The 22,699-nt window shown below is 52.0% G+C and overlaps 2 protein-coding genes and 3 non-coding genes across 8 annotated transcripts in view; 1 reads left to right on the top strand and 4 right to left on the bottom strand.

Moving 5' to 3' along the window:
* The window catches only part of IDH3B (isocitrate dehydrogenase (NAD(+)) 3 non-catalytic subunit beta), a 29,562-nt gene extending 12,545 nt beyond the window's left edge, over positions 1-17,017 (top strand). For 3 of the 4 annotated variants that reach the window (XM_035140039.2, XM_035139885.2, XM_035140119.2), the window contains 7 exons: positions 592-724; positions 1,567-1,700; positions 2,047-2,149; positions 2,381-2,527; positions 2,661-2,755; positions 2,878-2,938; positions 4,696-5,259. In XM_035140039.2, the coding sequence (XP_034995930.2) occupies positions 592-724; positions 1,567-1,700; positions 2,047-2,149; positions 2,381-2,527; positions 2,661-2,755; positions 2,878-2,938; positions 4,696-4,785 (763 nt within the window). In that variant the 3' untranslated portion in view covers positions 4,786-5,259. Of the gene's footprint in view, positions 1-591; positions 725-1,566; positions 1,701-2,046; positions 2,150-2,380; positions 2,528-2,660; positions 2,756-2,877; positions 2,939-4,695; positions 5,260-16,350 lie in introns of those variants that run through there. The other variant, XM_035139966.2, reaches the window with a different exon arrangement.
* Positions 17,018-17,070: 53 nt separating this feature from the next.
* Positions 17,071-22,338, bottom strand: NOP56 (NOP56 ribonucleoprotein). Its single transcript, XM_035139757.2, has 12 exons — positions 22,231-22,338; positions 22,015-22,104; positions 21,328-21,442; positions 20,810-20,971; positions 20,493-20,691; positions 19,986-20,173; positions 19,557-19,708; positions 19,124-19,224; positions 18,481-18,629; positions 18,118-18,227; positions 17,770-17,907; positions 17,071-17,638 (listed from the first exon to the last, which is right to left on the bottom strand). Exons 1-12 carry the CDS (start codon positions 22,231-22,233, stop codon positions 17,435-17,437), a joined length of 1,611 nt encoding a protein of 536 aa, XP_034995648.1. The 5' UTR covers positions 22,234-22,338; the 3' UTR covers positions 17,071-17,434.
* On the bottom strand, positions 17,988-18,060 carry LOC118075659 (small nucleolar RNA SNORD57). The gene has a single exon (XR_004691417.1). It is a non-coding gene; the product is annotated as a small nucleolar RNA SNORD57 (small nucleolar RNA).
* On the bottom strand, positions 18,352-18,422 carry LOC118075663 (small nucleolar RNA SNORD56). The gene has a single exon (XR_004691418.1). It is a non-coding gene; the product is annotated as a small nucleolar RNA SNORD56 (small nucleolar RNA).
* Positions 20,294-20,434, bottom strand: LOC118075704 (small nucleolar RNA SNORA51). Its single transcript, XR_004691437.1, has one exon. It is a non-coding gene; the product is annotated as a small nucleolar RNA SNORA51 (small nucleolar RNA).
* Positions 22,339-22,699: the final 361 nt, after the last annotated feature.

Raw genomic sequence — 22,699 nt, 5'->3', positions numbered from 1 at the left:
CACAATGAGCTGTGCCCAAAACAGCAAACATTCAAAATATCAAAATGCAGAGCATGTCGGTAAATTAAAAAAAATGACAAAAATCAACAATTTAGCAAACAGAATAATATTACAAATTGCCAAAAAAACAACAACACAGCAACTGTCTAGCCTTAAATACATAAATACAAAGCGAAATGGGGGTTAATTAACAATAAAGTTTCTGGTACCAATCTTGCTGCACTCCAAGGAGTCTGGCTTAAATGCATTTCAGAGGGGAGAGGTATTGTAGATCGCGTAGAGGGAGCATACAGGCGAGGTGAAAGCCACGGCTCAGGTGCCTTTGCCTTATTCAAGGCAGCCCTGTATAGGGAAGTTTTTATTTAATGTGTGATGGTTTTAGATTTTGCTGGAAGCTGCCCAGAGTGGCTAGGGCAAGCCAGTCAGATAATGATAATAATAATAAATAATAATAATAATACAACAACAACAACAGCATTGGGCCAGCCCAGCATGGTGATTGAACAGACAGAGAATTGAATGAGCAGCCATGGGGGCGGGTTGAGTTGGAGGTGGTAGCTGGTCTCTGTAACTCTTGACTCCCTCTTCCAGGCGCAAGCTGGACCTCTTTGCCAACGTGGTCCGTGTGAACAGCCTGCCTGGCTACAAAACGCGGCACAACAACCTGGACTTGGTGATCATCCGTGAGCAGACGGAGGGAGAGTACAGCTCCCTGGAGCATGAGGTGAGTGCCACTAATAATAAAAATAAAAATATAATATATATGCCATCTTACTGGGTTACCCCAGCCACTCTGGGCAGCTCCCGACAAAAGATAGTAAGAACACAATACAACATCACACACTTAAAGCTTCCCTGAACAGGGCTGCCTTCAGGTGCCTTTTATAAAGCACATAGCTAATGTTTATCTGTTCCTGGCTGTGCTGGTCCTGCAGTTTGCCTAATGTTACGCAGTTGAGCAAGATGCAGAGAATGTGAGAGCCACTCTGTGAATGGGAAGGACATTTGTAACGTAACGTTTGGCGATGGGGTCGGGGGTGAAAGGCTGTGTACAGTGACAGCCCCCACAGTCAAATAGGGAGTGGGGAGGAGATGGAGCTTGTGTGACCCTTTGGGGTGGGGGGAGGGAGGGGAGTATGCAAAGTAGTTTTCTAGTAGACCAGGAGCCAGTATGCTTAACTGCACACCCCTCTGGCGTGGGGCTTCTTCCCTTGGCTCTGGAGGAGGCAGGCTCTGCTTGCCTCCAATTCATTCATTCATTCTAAGCAGGTTCATTTAGCTGTAAGGGCAGCTTGCCTAGGAACGCTGATGTACAAGACAACCCCCGTTTGCAGGCTTACATTCTGAAAGATGCAGCACAAAAGGAAATGGGGTGGGGTGGGGTGAGGAAAACAAGCAAACTCGCGCCCCAGTTCTTAAAGTTATAAAGTTTGAAAGGAAACAGTTCTTGGGCAGGAGGGGGCAGAGGAGGAGGAAGAGCCAGGGGGAGCCCAGGAGACCTGGTGTGCTTGAAAAGGGGGCCTTCCTTCACGTGGCTTGTGCTGCTTGTGCCCTCTCTGTGCTCAGAGCGCCAAGGGTGTCATCGAGTGCATGAAGATCATCACTCGGGCCAAGTCGCAGCGCATTGCCAAGTTTGCCTTTGACTTTGCCACCAAGAAAGGGCGCTCCAAGGTCACAGCTGTCCACAAAGCCAACATCATGTGAGTGAGGCGCATCAGGAGGGCGGGGGGGGGGCTGGCTGGGGGCTCCTTTTCCTTTTGCTGACCCCCAGTCCCCATCTCAACACCCAGGGGGTTCCAAAGTGTTTGTGCTGCCACACAAAGGGGTCAAGTCCTCACAAATGCTGGAAGGCTCTTCTGTGGCCCTTGTGACAGAGCCAATTCCATGGAGCAAAGTTGAAATGAATGGGCCTAACTTGGTCATGCTCCTTACTCTCAGTGGGTCAGCCTTAGTTGAATACCACCCTAGGCCTGTCTCCTGTTTCAACCTTACCCACTTGCCTTTGGACAGCGTCCATCATTTCAAACTGCCTTCTCTCTCTCTCAGGAAACTGGGCGATGGGCTTTTCCTGCGCTGCTGTAAAGAGGTGTCTGAGTTGTATCCCAAGATTAAATTTGACACCATGATCATAGACAACTGCTGCATGCAGGTAGGCCAGGCCAGGCCAGAGAGAAGACCCTTCAGCAGATGCATGGCATTCCCTTGGGGACCCTTGCCCCTCTGCCCAGGCCCGTTGTGGGTTGCCAGGCGAGTCTCCCAGCATTGGAGGTGTGCCCCTGCAAGGGTCGGTTGCAGGGCGGCCTCGCCCACTCCTGGCATGATGGGAGGGTGGTGCCTGCCGCGATTCCACGTGCGACGGGGTGCCGTGTCTTCCTTCCAGCTGGTGCAAAACCCTTACCAGTTTGACGTCTTGGTCATGCCCAACTTGTACGGCAACATCATCGACAACCTGGCAGCCGGCCTGGTGGGCGGAGCCGGCGTGGTTCCTGGAGAGAGCTACAGTGCTGAATATGCCGTCTTTGAGATGGTGAGGAGCTGAGTGGGGCCGGGTTCTCCCTCCGCCCGTCTCTCCGCCCCTGGGGCTTCAGGGGAAGCTGGGCGGCACAACAAGCCTGAGAGCGTTTCCCCCTTTCTTTCTTTCTTTCCTTCCTTCCTTCCAGGGCGCCCGTCACCCCTTTGCTCAGGCTGTGGGGAGAAACATCGCCAACCCCACTGCCATGCTGCTTTCCTCGGCCAACATGCTGCGACACCTCAAGTGAGTTCCCTGGGCTGAGTGGCAAGAGGGCGGGGAGCCTTCCAGCAGCCCCCCGGCTCAGCCCAGCTCCACAGGGTTATTACTCCTTGTGACGGCCTCCTCTTTCCTCCTCCCCTGGCTAGCTTGGAATACCACTCCACCATGATCTCAGACGCCGTGAGGAAGGTGATCAAAGTTGGCAAAGTGAGTCTTGAGCTGTCTGATTCCTGTCCTTTCCTTTCTGCTCTGTGCTGAGCCTGTCTCTGCTTCCCTCCTGTTGTGCCCAGTTCTGGCTGGCAGTTTCCTCCATTGGGGCAATGGGGGGGGGGGAGTTCAGGCCAAGGAAAGCAGGGGGTGGGCTCACAATTTGCCAGGGCAGCTCACTCACTCCCCAGGAGGAGGAGGCTATTGGGGTTCGTTTGTACTAAAATCCATACCCCTCATCCATTCCGTACCCCTTCATCAAATGGTGCCAGGGTGGATTACAAAAACATCTTAATTAAAATTATTTTTAAAATATTATATTTATTTATATCCCACCTTTTCCTCGGCGCAGGACTTAAGGCAGCTTACACAAATTAAGGCAGCAAAGATAAAATACAGAAAGCTAAAAACATATAAAAGTTTAAAAGTGATCAAACTATAATACAGTGGCATCTCTGGTTCAGTACTTAATTCGTTCTGGAGGTCCGTTCTTAACCTGAAACTGTTCTTAACCTGAAGTACCACTTTAGCTAATGGGGCCTCCTGCTGCCGCTGCGCCGCCGGAACACGATTTCTGTTCTTAACCCAAGGTACAGTTTCTGGGTTAGCAGAGTCTGTAACCTGAAGTGTTTGTAACCTGAAGCGTCTGTAACTCGAGGTACCACTGTAGAATTAAAACGGCATCAAATCAAATCCATTAAAATACAGATAGTAAAAACAGAACAGCACAATTAAAAGCCCTTGCTTAGAAAACAGTTCCCCAAGGCCTGTTGGAATAAAACAGGCTTCATTTGCCAGCAGAAGGACAGCAAGGAAGGAGGCAGCCCAGCTCCTGAGAAGGCCCCCTCTTGTGTCTCCACCAAAAACGCCTAAAATAAACCCCCCCAAATGACAAGAGTAACAAAGCAGCATCACAGAGCAGCAGGAGGAGGGGGGAGCCACCACAAAGGAGGCTCTGCCATTCTCCCCCAAGAGAGGGAGGCCTACCCTGCTGGTCTCGACACCTGGGCACCCAAGTCGCTCCCCCCACTCCGTTTGCACATCACACACCCCCTCATTCACCAGCACAACTGCAGCTCAGTGGACGCAGACGCAGCTCTCAGAGAGACGGTTTCTCTGTGGAAGTGGGAATAAAGATCAGAGTCCTGTAGGCAACACAGATTCCCTTGGCAGGGAACAGACTATTGAGCACATCTCCTGCCCCATTGGAAGAGAGTCACTCACAACCCTCTTTCCCCAACCCACCTCAGACTGCTCCCGCCCTGGGGCCTGGCCACAAACAGGGCCGCCTCTCTCTCACGCAGAACCCGGCCGGAGTTCTCTTTCGGAATTGTGTGTGTGGTTGTTCCATCCCTGTGACGACTCCTTTCCCAGCCCAGCCTCTCTCCTCTCCGTAGCTGCAAACAGTCAGCCATGTGTACTTGCTGGTATCCAGCAGGAAATGGGGCTGGGGGTCCTGGGTCTTCTGTCAGGCCCTCCCTGCTCCCTTCTTCCAGGTCTTGCCCTTGTGCTGTCGTCTCCCCTCTCCAGAGCCTTCTGTGGACTGATGTGCCGTCTTGTGGTCTGTAGCCTTGGCGGGGTGAGAGTGTCTCTGTGTCTCCTTCTGCCTCTCACTTTCTCTGGGTGCAGCTGCTTGGCTTGGGACTGTCCCCTTCCCTGTTTTTTTGGGGGGGGGGTGTTTTCCCCCTCCAACATCTCACTGCCACATGTCTGTCTCCCTCTCCCCCCCCTCCCTCCCTCCCTCTGTTGGATTGTAGGTGCGGACGCAGGACATGGGCGGTTACTCGACCACCTCTGACTTCGTCAAGTCTGTGATTGACCACTTGCACCCACACTACGGGGCCTAGGGCTGGCCTGGCCCTTGGCTGCTCCCCCCCCAGCCCCCCCCAGCACATGGGTGCCACAGACACCTCCTCCCTTGGGGATGCCTGTCTCGGAAGAGATATGGGCGTGCTCTCCCTTGCATCTCATATCTGAAGTTGGCCAGTTCCTACTGGGGAGGGGATGTTTTCTTCCTCCGCCTCCCCCTGTGCGTCCCACAGATGAACTGAGGAGACTCCTCGGTGCTTTGAGCCTTTGGGATCTGCTCCAGGCCTGGGGTCCCATGCAGGCCTCCCCCTGGAGCCCCCCCATAAAGACTTGCCCATAGCTATGAAAGCAAGCACCCCCCCACCAGGGGATTTGACCACCGGGGGGGGGGGGTTGTCTCATTTTGAGGAGTGGGACTGACTTTTGGGCAGAGAATCCCATGTGTGCTCAGCTGTCATCGTGCTCCGTATTAATTGTGAATAAAACTGTTGCGGATTTTCTGCACCAACCAGCTCTGCTCCCTCCTTGGGGCTGTGCGTGTCTGATTCCTGTAGACCCCAGAGGGAGACCACTGGGCCTGTGGACTCCAGACCAGGCCCCTGGAAAAGTCCCAGCCCTGGGTAACCTCTGCATTGTTAAGCGTTTGCTGAGCCCCAACTGGCCTGGCAGCCCTGGAGTGAGCAGGGTTGCAATGGGCAGGAACCAGAGGCTTTGCCTGGGCCTCCCTCCCTCCCTATTCTTGGCCCATCAAAGGCGCCCCAGGGATGCTCCCCTCTCCCTTTCCCTCTCCCTGTCAGACTTCCACTCCCCAGAAATAAGGTGACACTCCTTCTCCCTTCCTCCACATTCATTCACACAATGTCCATCCTGCCCCTTCAGCCTCATTGCAGGATCATACATCCCATTGCAAAGCAGCAGTCACTCAAATAGAAAGTCAGCATCACGCTTGCCATCAGCAATTCATTCAGGTACTTTTTCCGCAAGTTAGAACTATACACGTGAGTGGGTGGAGGGTGCCAGGCAGGCCTCCCTGGAGAGGGCAGAGGGCATTTCAATGGCAAAGGGCTCCAGTCACCCGGGGGGGGGGGTGCCAGTAGAAGGCCTCCTTATGGTAAGCAGGAGGGGGTGCACCTTTGTGAAAAGTCTCCCCCTCTGAAATAAGGCAAGTGCTGGCAGCAGTGTCATTTAAGCTCCGGCTCCAAGGATTTTGCTGGCTGGCCTGCCTGTTCATTTAGCCTCTTCCCTGATGGGCCAATTGTACTTTTAAGGTGTGCTTTGTGAAGCACCTTAAGATTTATGGAAGGTGACGTATCAATATTTTTAAATAAATGGGGATGCAGGAAGCTCGACATCAGCTTAACCCCCTCTGTTCCTGACAAATGCTGGAGTTGCCCTTCTAAGCACCTCGGTGAGCAGCACTTGCTGAGGAAGGAGCAGCCTGGCTTCTACAAGGATTGGGAAGATGCAGCAGACCAGGATTTCCCAGCAGCATTTGCCCAGTGGCTGGACAAAAGCACCTGAGTGAACAGCTGCTGAAGAAACAGGAAGCGCAGAGGGGCAAATGGAGAGAAGTGAAAAGTAGAGTGCCCTGATCTGGAGTGGTGAAACTCATGGGAAACAAGAGGTGGCTCTGAAGAGCTCCAAAGGGCGCCCTCCCAGGCATGCGAGAGGCCACAAAATGGCAAAGAAGTACAGTGGTCCCTTGCTTCTCAAACTTAATCCATTCCGGAAGGCCTTTCCAAAACCAAAGTGTTCCAAAACCAAGAAAGTAATGCAAAATGGATTAATCCGTTCCAGACTTGTAAAAAACAACCACTAAAACACCAATTTAACATGAATTTTACTATCTAACGAGACCACTGATCCCTAAAATGAAAGCAATAAACAATGTACTGCAGTCACACAATCATTCAGTAGCTGAACTGGGTTCCACACAGTCACAAAAAATAAAAATGCAGACTAAATAGCAAAAACAGACAGACCCCCAGCGTAACACTCTAAAGCAGGCATCCCCAAACTGCGGCTCTCCAGATGTTTTGGCCTCCCTAGCTAACAGGACCAGTGGTCGGGGAAGATGGGAATTGTAGTCCAAAACATCTGGAGGGCCGAAGTTTGGGGATGCCTGCTCTAAAGGGATCATGTTCGGCTTCCGAAAAACATCCACAAACTGGAACACTTACATCCAGGTTTGCAGTGCTTGAGTTCTAAGTTGTTTGAGTACCAAGGCGTTTGAGAACCAAGGTACCAGTGTGAACAGTTTGCTGAAAGTAAGTAGATTTGCTGTGCGTGGGGTGGGCGGGAAAGGTCCCCCCCCTCCACATCTGTGCTTATGGGGTCTGAGCTAGTGGGGAAGCTGTTGTAGACTGCAAGTAGGAAATGTTGACTCCCTGTGTTGCAACAGTGAGAAAGGCAAAAAGAGCTATAGGGTGGCGAAGGACCTTTGAGGTCTTTTAGCGCACCCTGCTGCCTGCACATTGCCTCCAGTGAAGGACAACCCAGCACCTCCCAAGGAAGAGGGCCCCACTTTTGTGCAGCTCCTGTCTCTTAGGAAGCTGTTGGTCCTCCTGTCCTTTAGCCAAGATCTGCCGCTTTGTCCTTTCCTTGCTTCTCTGGGTCGATGACAAGTGAGTCCACTCTGGCTTCTGTGTGACTGACAGCCCTTCAGATACTTTGCTCCTCACCCAGAACCCACATGCTCCTGCTTGACCTAAGCTTAAACTTCCCCCAGTACGACTAACAGTCTTGTAGAAACATGGGGGAACTTTACTATAATTGCAAAATAAATCCACAGTACCAGGCAAGGCTTTATAGCGCCCGAGGCGTCTGCTTGAGAGGAAGCCGTTTTTCCCCTCACACAATTGGAGATTCACCTGCACTTGCTGTTTAAGTGGTAGTTGCCAAAGGAATTTATAGGGATTACCTGATCTCAGACAAACCCACCACAGAAAAGAGAGATCCTGGTTTTTTGGGGGGGGGCAAAAATGGGAGATTCCAAAGACTACTCAGAAAGGACAGAAACTCTTTAGGACCCCAGGGATTCATACTTCATGGTGTCCAAACAACTTTCTACTCATTCACAGCTCTGACCACACGTTGGTTAAAAGCGCTGTCAGGTGAGAACCAAAATATTATTTCACAGACATGCTTAAAAAGGGTCCTTGCATGTTTTGCTTCATGGCTTTGTAGGAGGGCTAGACTTGCACACAAACACACATATAAAACAATGAGGGCCCTAGTGGGCAGCACATCGACAACTCCTCCTGCACTTAACACCATCGTGAGAATAGTAGTAGTTTATCACATAATGCCAGAAACCCTATCAAATGGATTACTAGTAAACTAAGGACTGGCCACAAAAATGATTTCCACAAGACTTTGTAATGTCTGCCAACTCCAGACAGCTTTAGAGAAGTCGTCTGAAGTCACTGAAAAAGAACCAGATCTTTGCTGGAGAATTTTGTGGGAGGAGGGGGGGGGAATAGCAAATTTTGGTAGAAATGGAGAATATGCAATAGTTGGTTAGCACTCTTTACACGTCAAAAGTCACTTTGTTCCTTTAGGAATAACGTGTTATGTGTAACTTGGTTTGCCATTAAATTATGTTTGATATATTAAAAGTTCAGTTTGTGTTCAAACAATAATTACAAATTTACTGTGCATTTTGAAATGTTTCCAGTCTTTGTTACAAGATTGTAAACTGCAAGCTGCTGAACTGTAAGGAGCCTCTTTGACCATACCAGTTTATGAGCAGGCAAAAGCAATCAAATGGGAGGACTCAGCAGCATTATAGTTTAAAAAAGAGGAAATTATTGTTCAAAACTCCCACTGTTCTAGTTGCATTTTGCGACAGGAAATTTCATTAGTGCAAGCAGTTTCTGAGCTCTGGGTGCAGTACTGCACCTAAGATTTCAGATTAAAACTGCAGAGCGGAAGGAAAGGAGGGCCTTTTTCTGCCTCCCCACTTCCAGCTACTCTCTGGAGAAGAGACCTTCTTAAAAATATTAGGAGGGGTGGGCAGGGGAAGGGCTAGACTATGTGAAGAATGAACATGTTTTAGCCGCAGTTGATTCATTTTCCTGTTATATAAAAAAGCATGCTCATCCATGGCTCCTCTTCATCCTAGAGAGAAGTGACTAGTGGGGTGCCACAGGGCTCTGTCTTGGGCCCAGTCTTATTCAACATCTTTATCAATGACTTGGATGATGGGCTTGAGGGCATCCTGAGCAAGTGTTAGGGTGCCAGCAAGTAGGCACACTGAAGAGCAGCAGATAGGGTTGGATAAGCCAAGGTCAACAGTCCAGTCAGAGCCAGTTGAAGTCAGACAGTTACGTGGGAGTCAAGAGTAGCCAAGGTCAGTTAAGCCAGAAGTCCAAAAGCCGGGGTCAGGGAAGCCAGAAGTCCAAAAGCCGGGGTCAGGGAAGCCAGAAGTCCAAAAGCCGGGGTCAGGGAAGCCAGAAGTCTTACGTGGAGTCAAGAGTAGCCAAAGTCAGTTCAAGCCAGAAGTCTGAAAGCCGGGGTCAGGAAGCCAGATCAAGATAACAGGAACCAAGGACAAGATGAGCAAGGCAACTAGGCACTTCAGTACGACGTTGCAGACGCTGAGGAGTGGCCAGCTGACCTCTCTTAAGTAGCAGGTTCCCTCCCCCGCTTTTTATGAGCTGCAGCTGTTTCTAATTCCAGCCGGCGTTTTTCAGCTCTGTGTTCCTTTGCAGAGAAGGGGGGGAGGGGCCATCTGATAGCCTGCCTGCCTGGGGCCTGGTTCTGGATCGACTTGTTGCTGCAGTTCTGATCCTCCCTCCTCCCTGTCAGACTGCTCTTCTTCTGAGTGCTGCCACCAGTCTTCCCCAGGTGTGAATTCCTCAAATTCCTCTGTGGGGGCTTGCCTCTGCGGGCGCTTGTCAGGGGGAGCTAGCCACCCACTCCCTCGTCTGTCTCAACCCTGACATCACCCTCCTCTCCAGTGCTGCTTCCCTCCTCCCAATCTGGTGGTTTGGGCCGGGTTGGGTGCTGTTCGTGGAAGGTTTTCTGCAGTGCTGGGGCATGGACAAACTGCATCTTCCCAGGAGTTTGCCTCCGGCCCGTACCCCTTCCAAGCAATAAGATATTGCAGCTTCCGTCGCCGCCACCGCGAGTCTAGGATCTGTTCCACTTCATACTCCGCCTCCCCATCCACCGTGATGGGCGGTGGTGCCTCCCTGACAGGTTGATAGCGGTGTGCCGGGACTGCCGGTGATAACAGCGAACGGTGGAACACCAGATGAATTCGCATTGTAGCCAGCAGACGGAGCCGGAAGGCCACAGGGTTAATCTGTTGCACTCGAAGGATCCCACCCTCTGTGGAGCTAGCTTCTTGCAGCGACCTTTCTGTGGCAGGTCTCGTGTAGATAGCCATACCTTATCCCCCACCTTGAGGTCTGGACCAGGTTGGTGGTGTGCATCTGCTGTTTTCTTATAGTCTTCTTTGGCCCGTTCTAGCTGATCGCGTAGAAGCCCTTGTATGGCTGATAATTCTTCCACAAATTCATCAGCGGCTGGAAGTGGCAGCAAGGTACCCGGAGACGGGAAGGCTCGTGGGTGGAACCCATAGTTGGCAAAGAACGGGGACTGTTGTGAGGAGACATGCAAGGCGTTGTTATACGCAAACTCCGCCAAGGGGAGTAGACTCACCCAGTCGTCCTGCCGATAGTTCACATAGCAGCGCAAGTATTGTTGCAGCGTGGCGTTGGTCCTTTCTGCCTCGCCATTGCTCTCAGGGTGCCGCGCGGACTTCAAGCACACCTCCACCTTTAGCAACTGCATGACCTTCCTCCAGAACTGGGAGGTGAACTGGGCTCCTCTATCCGACACGATTTGACGGGGCAGTCCATGCAGTCGGAAAACATGATTGATGAACAGCCGGGCTGTTTCTTGTGCGGTTGGCAGCGCCGTACAGGGTACGAAGTGGGCCATTTTGGTGAGAAGGTCTACAACCACCCAGATCACTGTCTGTTGTTGCGAGGCAGGGAGGTCTGTAATGAAATCCATAGCTATCGTTTCTCATGGTCCCTCGGGGGTGGATAGTGGTTGTAGCAGCCCCACCGGCGCTTCTCGGGGTCGCTTGGCATGCTGGCAAACATCGCAGGCCCTCACTCCCAGACATCCGTCCGCATTCGCGGCCACCAAAACTGACGCGTTACATGATACAGTGTCTTGTATCTTCCAAAGTGACCAGCTGTCGGACAGTCATGACACTGGTGTAGCACCCTGGCCCGTAGTTCTCCATCTGGCACAGTGCGTCTCTGCGATAGAGTAGCCCATTCTTCTCTTAAAACAGTTCCATCCCGGGATTGCCGTCCCTTAGTGCTGCTAGTTTGTCCCTGGCGAACGGGTCTGCGGCTGTGTGGCATTGGAACTCAGGGACAGCCACGACTGAGCCCGTGGCTAACTGCAGCTGGTGGGGTTGTAACACATGCCTCAGAACCGGGTCTTGGCCGACATCCCCATACTCGGGCTTTCGGGATAACGCGTCAGCTCCTTTATTCTGTTCGCTCGGCACATATACTACCTTCAAATGGAACCTGGAAAAGAACTGAGACCACTGGATTTGTCTCTGATTGAGGTGACGGGCCGTCTGCCAGTATTCTAGGTTGCGATGGTCGGTGCGGACCTCTACCAGGTGCTGTGCGCCCTCTAGGAAGTGTCTCCAGGCTGCGAAGGCATCTTTGATGGCCAACAACTCTTTCTCCCAGATTGTATAGTTCCTTTCAGAATCGCTCAGTTTCCGGGAATGGAAGGCGCAAGGTCGCAAGAGTCCTTCCTTGTCGGCTTGCAGCAACACTGCTCCAATGGCTCTGTCAGAGGCATCGGTCTCCACTATGAAAGGCCGTTGGGGGTCTGCGTGGGCCAGGTACGCCTCGGCTGAGAACAAGGCCTTGAGACGGACAAAGGCTTGTGCCTCTTCAGTCCACCTGAACGGTTTCTTACCCATCAAGCAGTCAGTGAGGGGTGTTGTGAGCGAGGAGTACTTGGGCAGGAACTTCCTATAATAATTGGAGAATCCTAAGAACCGTTGTAGGTCTTTCTTTGTTCGTGGGGCTTGCCAAGAACGCACACTCTCTACCTTGGCAGGGTCCATTTTTAGTCCCTCTGGGGTCAGACGATAACCCAAGAAGTCTACTGAGGAGACGTGAAACTGGCACTTTTCTAATTTCGCATACAAGCGATGTTCTCTCAGCCTTTGCAGCACGGTACGTACGTGTTGCACATGCTGTGACAGGTTCTTTGAATAGATTATAATATCGTCCAAATAAACCACCACGAACCTGTCCACCAGGCCCGCCAACACATGGTTTATGAAAGCCTGGAATGTCGCCGTTCCAGACTGTATCCCGAAGGGCATCAGCAGGTGCTCAAAGCTACCGTACCGGGTAATGAAAGTGGTTTTCCACTCATCCCCTTCTCATATGCGGATTAGATTGTAGGCACCTCGCAAGTCCAATTTTGTATACAATTGTGCATCACGCAACCTTTCTAACAACTCACCAATGAGTGGCAATGGGTAACGGACTGGGGCAATGATGCGGTTCAACTTCCTGTAGTCCATGCAAGGCCTCGGCTCCGAGGAGCCCTTTTTCTTTGCAAACAGGACAGGCGCACCCCCTGGTGCCTTTGAGGGCCTAATGAACCCTCGTGCCAGATTCTTGTCCAAGAATTCGCGCAATGCTGCCAGTTCTGTTTCAGACATTGGGTAAAGGAGACTCATAGGGAGTTGTGAGCCTGGGAGGAGGTCAATTTTGCAATCATATGGCCGATGGGGTGGTAACTGGTCTGCCTCCTTTTCACAAAACACATCTTGGAAGGCGTGGTACTCCGCCGGCAACTGACTCTCCATTCCCGTGAGGGTGCCTTCTTGAGCCCCCTGTGCTGCTGTTTCCCTCCCAACATTCCGCCTTTCCAGGCAGTGGTGTCGGCAGTACGCTGAAGCAAACACAAGTGAACGTTGCCCCCACGCGATGACCGGGTCATGTTGCGTCAGCCATGGCATTCCCAGCACCAGTGGAGCTGCAGACATCTTGGCTAGATACAGCACTATCTGTTCCCGGTGTCCCGGTAGCTCCATCATCAAGGGTGCCGTGGCATGGGTAACAGCACCGGAGAGCAAGGGGCGGCCGTCGATAGTGTGAACAGTCAACGGTACCTCCAGCTTCCGTGTCTCTAGCCCTAACTGCTGGGCTAGGCCCTCATCTAGAAAGTTATTGGAGGCGCCTGAGTCCACCAGGGCCAACACTTGCAATGGGTGCCCATCCGGGAATCGTAGCAGTGCGTTCAAAACCAGGCTTGGAATGGCTAACGGGGGAGGTGAAGGAGTAGGCCCTTGAGGATCAGAGATCCAAGTTCTTCCCAGTCCTGCGGCCTCTACCAGAGCTGGGAGTTGATGTTTCCCTGTGGCTGGGGATCAGTACCAGGTCCTTCCCTTGTACTGGCTACTGGGCAAGGCCTGGCAATGCCCTTTGCCGGACAATTGCGAGCAAAGTACCCCCCCTGCCACAGTACAAGCAAAGTCGCTCCTGGCGTCGCTGCTCCTTCTCAGTTCAGGTTAGCGGCCCCCGCACTCCCCCAAGCTGCATGGGCTCCTCCGCTGGCTGGTCGAGAGGACTTGCTCTCGCAGGGTGGGTAGAAATGAGTGGAAGAGGTTCCCCCTTCTCTGTTTGTCTGCGTGCCACCCACCTTTCCCACCTCCTTCCCTGCAGGCGTTCATCGATTTGGGCACTGAGCTGAATGGCGGCATCCAGAGAACTAGGGGGTCCGACCCTGGCCATCTCTCCTCCTCGTCTGTCTCAACCCTGACAGCAAGTTTGCAGATGACACCAAATTGGGATGGGTGGCTAATACCCCAGAGGGCAGGATCATACTTCAAAATGACCTGAACAGATTAGACAACTGGGCCAAAGCAAACAAGATGAACTTTAACAAGGAGAAATGTAGAGTGCTACACTTGGGCAAAAAAAATGAAAGGCACAAATACAGGATGGGGGGCACCTGGCTTGAGAGCAGTACATGTGAAAAGGATCTAGGAGTCTTGGTTGACCACAAACTTGACATGAGTCAACAGTGTGATGCAGCAGCTCAAAAAGCCAATGCAATTATGGGCTGCATCAATAGGAGTATAGCATCTAGATCAAGGGAAGTAATAGTACCACTGTATTCTGCTCTGGTCAGGCCTCTCCTGGAGTACTGTGTCCAGTTCTGGGCACCACAGTTCAAGAAGGATACTGACAAGCTGGAACGTGTCCAGAAGAGGGCAACCAAAATGGTCAAAGGCCCGGAAACGATGCCTTATGAGGAACAGCTTAGGGAGCTGGGTATGTTTAGCCTGGGGAAGAGAAGGTTAAGGGGTGATATGATACCGTGTTTCTTCAAAAATGAGACAGCGTCTTATATTTATGTTTTCTCAAAAACAAACAAACATGGTGGCTTATTTTCAGGGGATGTCTTATTCTCGGGGTATGGCTTATTTTCGGAGAAACACGGTAGCCATGTTCAAATATATAAAAGGATGTCATATAGAGGAGGGAGAAAGGTTGTTTTCTGCTGCTCCAGAGAAGCGGACACGGAGCAATGGATTCAAACTTCAAGAAAGAAGATTCCACCTCAACATTAGGAAGAACTTCCTGACAGTAAGAGCTGTTTGGCAGTGGAATTTGCTACCAAGGAGTGTGGTGGAGTCTCCTTCTTTAAGGGGGAGGTCTTTAAGCGGAGGCTTGACAGGCATATGTCAAGAATGCTTTGATGGTGTTTCCTGCTTGGCAGGGGGTTGGACTGGATGGCCCTTGTGGTCTCTTCCAACTCTATGATTCTATGATTCCGTTGTTGCGCCCATAACCTTGGTTTAACTTAAGGTGTCATTTAGCTCCTAGCTTTCCTATCTCTGTTTCTAAGAATGTCCACCATTGTGATGCAGTCACTTATTTCCATAAGAGCTGAGCAAAGCAAGATGGGAGAGAACCAAGACAAAATAAACACCAGATGAAATGTCACCAGTCTATTACTATCCGTCTCTGTTGCTTCTGATCATTCATATTTATCTTTAACTTCTTTGATGGTGTTCAACTTCTTCAACAACTTTGATGGTGTTTCCTGCTTGGCAGGGGGTTGGACTGGATGGCCCTTGTGGTCTCTTCCAACTCTGTTGTTGTTGTTTAGTCGTTTCCGACTCTTCGTGACCCCATGGACCATAGCACACCAGGCACTCCTGTCTACCACTGCCTCCCGCAGTTTGGTCAAACTCATGTTCGCAGCTTCGAGAACACTGTCCAACCATCTCATCCTCTGTCGCCCCCTTCTCCTAGTGCCCTCAATCTTTCCCAACATCAGGGTCTTTTCCAAGGATTCTTCTCTTCTCATGAGGTGGCCAAAGTATTGGAGCCTCAGCTTCACGATCTGTCCTTCCAGGGTGCACTCAGGGCTGATTTCCTTAAGAATGGATAGGTTTGATCTTCTTGCAGTCCATGGGACTGCCAAGAGTCTCATCCAGCACCATAATTCAAAAGCATTAATTCTTCGGCGATCAGCCTTCTTTATGGTCCAGCTCTATGATTCTAAAAACTGAAGTTTTGCCTAGATTGGAAAGAGCCTTTAACAACCCTTTGCACCACAGGCCAAAATAATTGGAGGCGAAGCAAGAGTTTGGAAAACCAAAAAGGGAGGGTGACTAGACAGCTTGAAAGGCTTGAAAGGCAGCAGTGGCCTCAAGAGGAAGGAGACCTCTGTGCTCTGCTCTTTCCTGCAGTGGTAATGCAGCAGATTCGTTGCCATTAGTGATCATTGGGCCCAGCTCTTGCTTTGGTTCCCTGCCTGCACAGCATTCCACTGAACTTCTATATAATAATAATGGGATCTGCAACAGAAATGAGGGCATGTGGCTTCAGGTCCCTTCTTAATACCCGCCCCCCCTTTGTTGCATTATCTTTTAAATTTGAAAAGCACATGGCAATCCTGAACAAGTCACTCCCCACTTCTAAGTCTGTTGGAAGATTTTTGCAGCAGCTCTTCCCTCTTGGCTTAGGATCCAGGGAAAACAAACCACGTTTTGCTAGGATTCTAATGTGATAAAGCAATTTTAAAATCTTTGAAGTTCTTTGCAATTATGTATTATGTGTAATCCACTGTTTTGGAAGTTAGCAGTAATTGCATAATTAACATTGGTACTGTTTGGCATATTCCTTTCCCTCGGAGTTTGCTTTTCACAATTCCACCCCGGGATAACACATAATCCATGTAACGCCGGGAACTGTAGCCCATAAAAGTTCCCACCATAATACAGTGGCTCCCAGTTGGTGGGTCACCCAGGGGACCTGTGGCACCAGTCACATAACAAAAACCACCAAGAATATCAAAATTGGGGTCCATGGCTTGGCTTTTTTTAAAAAAGGGGTCCACCACTGCCATAATAAATACGGAGGTTTTTAAATTCCTAGACACCAACACACATTGCTCCCTCCATGAATATATATTGTTCCTTTTGACTTTGTTTTGGAAGCGGTGTATCATTGATATTCTTGCACAAAGGGCTATTCTGGGGAAAGAAATGGCCTTTTTGCTAACCTCCCCATCTCTCTTCACAGGTGCGGACACCAGACATGGGTGGCTACTCCACATCCCATGACTTCACACGTGCCATTATCACAGCTCTGAGCGAGTAGGGCTTGCCAAGAAACGCATGGGAGAGGAATTCAGAGATTGTGACATTGCTTTCTGCTTCTGCCAATTAACTTATTGTGATCTTAACGCTGCTTTCTGCTTCTGCCAATTAAGTTATTGCGATCTTAGCTTAGTGTTGTACAAATAAAGTGAATGTAGCCACTCCCATGAGTTGTATGCATGAAATACTCCTAGCGGACCTTGGAGGACACTTCGGGGAAAGTGAGAAGCAGCTATAAGCAAGGAATTGAAGTCTGCAAATCTTGCAGTCAAGTCAGCGGAGCACGAGGGATGCAGTGTTTGCTACCTCAGTCTTAGGTGCAGGACCCCTGCTGTTACGAGAAGTCAGCCTAAAGTAAGAGAACAGGAAGCCAAGTCACGCTTCAGGAACAAGGTGTAAGGAAGACCTGCCTCCTTGAATGTGGAGTCTCGGCTTAGAAGCTGTCAGTAAAACCCACCAGCTGTCCATATACCTCCCTCATCAAACATCTTTATTCAAGCTGCATCTGCAATGGCTGCAAACCTTTATACACAACAGACATGGAATAAACAGAATGTGCCACACTACTTGGAAGGGCAAGCCTCATTTTGTTGTGCTCCACCACTTCCTGGGTCTCACCTAACAGAATACCCAGAGGAAAAGCTGCTATAAAAAGATTTTATTGTTAGCTGGTTAAGTACATGAAATGTCCAGGTGGAACTTGCTGAATGGACGTCTCCCGAGAGGGCCCTCGGCTGCAAGCCACAGGACACCCTCCCCTCCTCCCCCTTGCAGGAGAAGCCAGCCTGGCTCTCTCTCTTTCCTTCCCATTCAGAGCTCTAAGCCCTTGTGCCGCCAAGAAAAGGACAGGAAACGAATCCTGGGGCTGCCATTCTGCCCAAGGGAGGTCCAACTGTGGCTACATTCAGTTGTCACAAAAGTAGAGAGAGCAAAGAGTCCAGAAGCCAGTTTTTAAAGAAACCTTCGGTTGGCCATGTTGGACGGGATTTTGCCACTTCTCCTGCCCATTAGTCCTCCTCCTCGTCCTCTTCCATTCTGGCCTTTTTCTTCTTTGTCTTTTTCCCCTTCGGGTGGGGCGTCTCCACAAGGCCCAGCTTCTTCTTCTTTTTGGGGGAGGCCTCTTCCTCCTCCAGGCCGTTCTCAGACGGCTCCACATCCTCCTCTTCCTGGTGCTTTCGCTTTTTCTTTTTCTTGGGCGTGACATCGTTTTCCTGAGATTTATAGCGGAGGGGGAAGAGAGAAGAGAATGGAGGCTGCACATAGCTGTGTCTATCGCAGACCCTCAGCTCCAGCCATACCCAATCCCACAGCCAACCGCTGACTCCCCAAAGGGGCTTCTCACCTCTGCCGTCGTCTCGAGCGCAGAGTTCTCCATTTCCTCTGCAGCCTCCAGGGCTTCCAGCCGCTTCTTCTCTCGCTTCTTTTTCTTCTTCTCTTTCTTCTCCAGCTTCTTCTTCATTTCGGCAGCCACCTCTGTGGCCTGTGAATGTGGAGAGAGAGAATGTGGTGAGCACCAGCCCACCCTGTTCGCAGCAGCAGCAGCAGCACCAGCAACAGGCCGGATCAGACTCATTAAATCAGTTTTTGCCTCCACCAGTGGATAGGTCAGGCTCAGGTCATATCATCACATCCAGCACCTGCTGAGGGGCAGCCCCTCTGCCCCGCCCTGGCTGAACAGCCCATTGCCCACCTCCTTCATGACGTCAAGGTTCTTGCGTGGAGGCTCCCCTGTCTCATAGAAGGCCAGACGCTCCTCCACCTGCTCTCGAAGCTTGTCTCCAAAGATGCAGGTTGGGGTCTCTGCAAAAAAACAGACAGGAATGTGTGAGTCGGAGGACACCTGCTCTAAAAGGCCAGAACCCAGAGATGGGTGGCAGCACGCTCCCTACTCTCCCCTCCACCCCACGGCCACACGCAGCAAGCTTTGCTCAGCCTTGATGTATCACCATTCACTGGGTGAAATGCTGTTGACGAAAAATTTAACCATCATAGCAAAGCTGCTCAGCGGCTTGTCCAGCTCCCTACAGAGATTGGCCAGGCCCGGACTCCTCACCTGAGAAGCAGTCAATGCGGGATGCAATTGTGCACTTGTTGGCCAGGTAGCGGGAGATCCGGCCCTTGTTCTTGGCAGCTGCTCGGCCAATGAAAGTGGAGTGGAAGATCAAGCCGTATTTGGGGGTGTTTCCCCGAGTCTTCAAGGCCCTGCGGGAAGAGGGGGCAAGGTTCACCAAGACAATGCTTTCTGGCAGATAGGTAGCTGTGTTGGTCTGCTGTAGTCAAAACAACAAAAAACCCTCCCAGTAGCACCTTAGAGACCAACTAAGTCTGATGCAGTGTGCATGCACACAAAAGCTCATACCAATGACAAACTTAGTTGGTCTCTAAGGTGCTACTGGAAGGAATTTTTTTATTTTCTTTCTGGCAGAAGAAGAGAGCCACGCCGAGACCCACAAATTAAGCCCCCTACCACCACCACACCAAGCGTGGCTTCTCTCCCTCCTCCCAGCTGTGTCCCACCATCCCAGGCCAAGCCTGAAATAGCTAACCTACCAGATGGAGGGGAAAGGGAACGGGCCAGGTGACCACTCAGAGGCTGGGGGCCGGCCCATCACACATGCGGCCAACGGGACTTGACCAGCACATCAAGCCCAGCGCCCCAGGAGCCTGCCATCACTGCGGCCGCCCTGCAGCTGTACCTGAAGAGAGCCTTCTCTGCACCCAGGATCTGCACTGTGGAAGCTGGATACTTGGCCAGGTTGGTCAGGCTGCCAGCGTGGGAGATGAGGCGGGCGCCCACCTGCGGGGAAAGGAGGCAGGCAAAGCAATCATGCAACACAGCCGCCTCAGAGAGCAGCAGCCAGGCCCACAATTGTGCCCAGGAGACAAATTGCTTCCCAGACTTGCTCAGCAGCAGGCTAGAATTGCATATACGAAATGTTATGGTGCTTAAAGCTCCACTCTACAGATGGCTTCTGCACCCCCCCCTTTCCTCCGGCACAGATCAGCAGTGAGAGGGTGTCAGCACAAGACCTCAGTGGATTGACAGATTCACATTGTACATCATATCTGTAGCCATTGAGAATTGGGGGGGGCAGGGGGCTCCCCTCTACACACGCGCCAGCCACTTACCACTTCTCCAATCAGAGCTGAGAGGCTGGGAGCCACCTGGCTCATCTTGGAGCGGAGATACTCCTGCAGGCCTTTGCGGTACTCGGAGAGAGAGATGACGCGGCTGGAGAAGCTCTCAATGTTGATGAGGTCAATGGGAGAGATATCCATCCCTGCAGGGAGGAGAGGCACGTCAGGACACAGAGGCAAAAAGGTGAACCTGGCCACACACCTAACCCCCCTCCCCAGTGCAGCTTCTCTTAATAACTGTCACAAATTGTTGCATGATAAATCAATGGAACTGAAAACAGACATTAGCACCAGGCAGAGACAAACCAAGTAGATGAGCTGCTTGAAATCCAAGAACTGTGCAACAGCCGCGGTTCAGCACCTGTGCTCACCTGGCATACCCAAGGCCCCACCCTGCCCCTTCCCCACATTACTACTGACCCATGGATGAGCGGGAGGCCTCCAGGATAGCCTGAGCCTTGGCACTGTCCATGACGATTTCTTCCAAGACCTCCAGGCTCTCCTCACTCAGCTCCTTGCGGTTCCCAATGAGCTTGGTGAGGCGGCAGTATGTGTAGTTGTCACTGACGATTTTGATCAGCTCAGGGAAATGATATCCGTACCACTCTCTGTGAGGGGGAAGAGGAGGCACAGTCAGGACAGAGCACCCACAGCCTCTCCGAGTTTAGAAAAGGCTCAAGGAACACAAGGATCTTGTGTGTGTGTGTGTGTGTGTGTGTGTGTGTGTGTTTTGTACCCATACTAACAATACAGCTCAGGGGAAAGTTGGCCTGGCTGTGGTGTATACGCAGGGCTCTCAATTCTCTATCTCCCATTTCTATACAGTCAGCATCCGTGGTAAAGCTGCCTGTGGTAAGCATAGGGAGACTGGAAGGAAGAATCCACTTTGGCCAGAATGTCTCTCCAAAGCACCAGAGACCCACTCACCTGACCCGCATGGAGAAGGTATTAATGTCCTTGTCTAGCTGATCCAAGAGGCTGATGGACTGGATGATCATGTTATCCACCCTGTTCACGTTGAACTTCACTTTGGCCCGAGAGTAGCTATGCCCAAGTCCCAGCTGAGCCTTGGAGGCAGACTGTGCTGACAGACCTTTGATCAAACTGTGAAAATGCAACCGGATACCTGGGCGGGAGGAAGGGGGGAGAGAAAGTAGGTTCAGCCCTGTCAAGTGTTGGCAGAAAAACACTCATACTACAAAAAACAATTCTTCCCACTCCAGTTGCCCTTTTCACAGACTTACCTCGGGTGATCTCAGCCACAATGCCTCCAGCCTGGCACTGAAAGCCCAGCTCTTCCTGGATGGCAGCCCCAATTTTAGCATCACTGACCCCCACAATGACCTTCTTCTTTTTGGCTGGCAAGTTCGTCTCAAGGAGAAGACGGAGATCCTCATGGAGGATCCCTGGACCAGGCAAGAGAAAGAGAAGACTCTGTTGTAAACAAAACCTGCCCTTATTCCCATAGGGCATATACAAGAGCCCTTATAGAGTCCTTTGTAGGTTCTCCATCGGTAGGAGAAAATAACAGAGGCCAACCAGAGAATATTAAGAAGCTAAGCAGCTGGTAAGCCTGATCTTTATTGAACTGTTGCAACAAGGTGCTCCCCCCTCCCAGGCAGGAGAAAGGAGGAGGACAAAGAACAAAGGTGTGCCCGCCCTTATATAGACATTTTGAAATTCCCTGCCCTGGATCTCAAGACCACCCCTCCATACATCATACACAGAAGGGGTGTAGCCCAAGACCACCTTTGTTACTCACCTTCTGAGATAGCATTGATGTTTTCCAAGGCACTCTGGGCAGACTTGAACGGGGAAAAGGCTACGAGTTTGACCACGGTGAGGAATTTTCCTAGATTCAGGACGCTCTCCTCCACCTGCAGAACCGCCAACAGCACATGTCCCGATTTCGCTTAGAGTGTTTTGCCCTACACTAAATCAATCTACAATGCCTCCTCCCCCCAGAAGACCAAGATGGCGGGAGCAACCACATGCTTTGAGATGGTGGAATTTTGTTGTTGGGGGCGAGATCGCTCTAATCTCCTTCTGCACAAATCTATGCAAAACCCTACCGAATATTCCTCTTTACTGGCGCAACGAACCAAAAGGGGCCATGCACGCAGGTCGCATCTAACAAAGCGATATCGGGGGGAAAACGTATTGAAACCCACAGCCGCGTGGCCCTCCCTTTGATCCCAACGGGCCTGCTGGGGCCCTGGCGAGGCGCACGTGGTCCGGGCGCAGCACGTGTCTTTCCCCCGGGGAGGGCGCTCAGAATCCACACGTGGCATCATCCGAGTCAGAGGATTGACAGATTCCGACGAGGATCATCAGGGCGCCCAAGGGGATGCGGGCCAGCGAGGGCCCAGCCTGGCCCCCCGTGCGCCCCGCCCCCAGAAGGGGCAGAGTCCTTCCCTCCCCGCAGCGCCCTCGCCCCCTCGCCGCTCACCTGGGGCAGCAGCAGGGCCACCTCCTCCACCTGCCGGAGGGCGAAGAGCGCGTAGCCGGCCGCGTGCTCGAAGAGGACGTGAAGGAGGACCTGCGCGGGGGGGGGGGAGAGAGAAAGGAAGGGGGCGCGCGGTTAGCCAGCCAGCCAGGCCTTCCGCCCCGAGGGACCCCCTCGCCCCGAGGGACCCCCTCGCCCCTCGCCCCTCCCTCGCCTCACCATGGCGGCGGCGGCGGCGCCTCTACTCCTCGCGCCTCGCTCGCTCTCTCCCGACTGGGCCCTGCAGGCCTCGCGCTCAGGAAGGCCGTCGAGGGCGAACCGGAAGCGGTCCCCGCCCCCACGTCGCTCAGCCAACGGCAGGGAAGGATTCCGGCCCCGCCCCTTCCGCTTCTCCCCGCGAGGCCCGCGCTCACGGCGCCTCGCCAATGGGAAGGCGAGGCGGCGGCCGTTGTCGTACTCTCGGCCAATGGGAGGCGGTGGCAGCGGCAGCTCCCGCCCCTTCCTCTCAAGGGCGGCCTCCTTGACTTCCATCATTCCGAGCGGGGGGGGGGGGAGGAGGTTTGGAATCGGCGCAGGCGCGACAGAGGCTCCGACCGCAGGGCAGTCTGGGGGCGGGGCTTCGGCCTCCTGGGAGGCAACGTGGAAGGGTCCCCCAAAGGTCATCTAGCCCAACCCCCTCCCAAGGTGT

Source organism: Zootoca vivipara, chromosome 9, assembly GCF_963506605.1.
Source record: "Zootoca vivipara chromosome 9, rZooViv1.1, whole genome shotgun sequence".
NCBI lineage: Eukaryota > Metazoa > Chordata > Lepidosauria > Squamata > Lacertidae > Zootoca > Zootoca vivipara.
The sequence above is the reverse complement of the archived record's forward strand: the minus strand, read 5'-3'. Positions and strand labels throughout refer to the sequence as shown.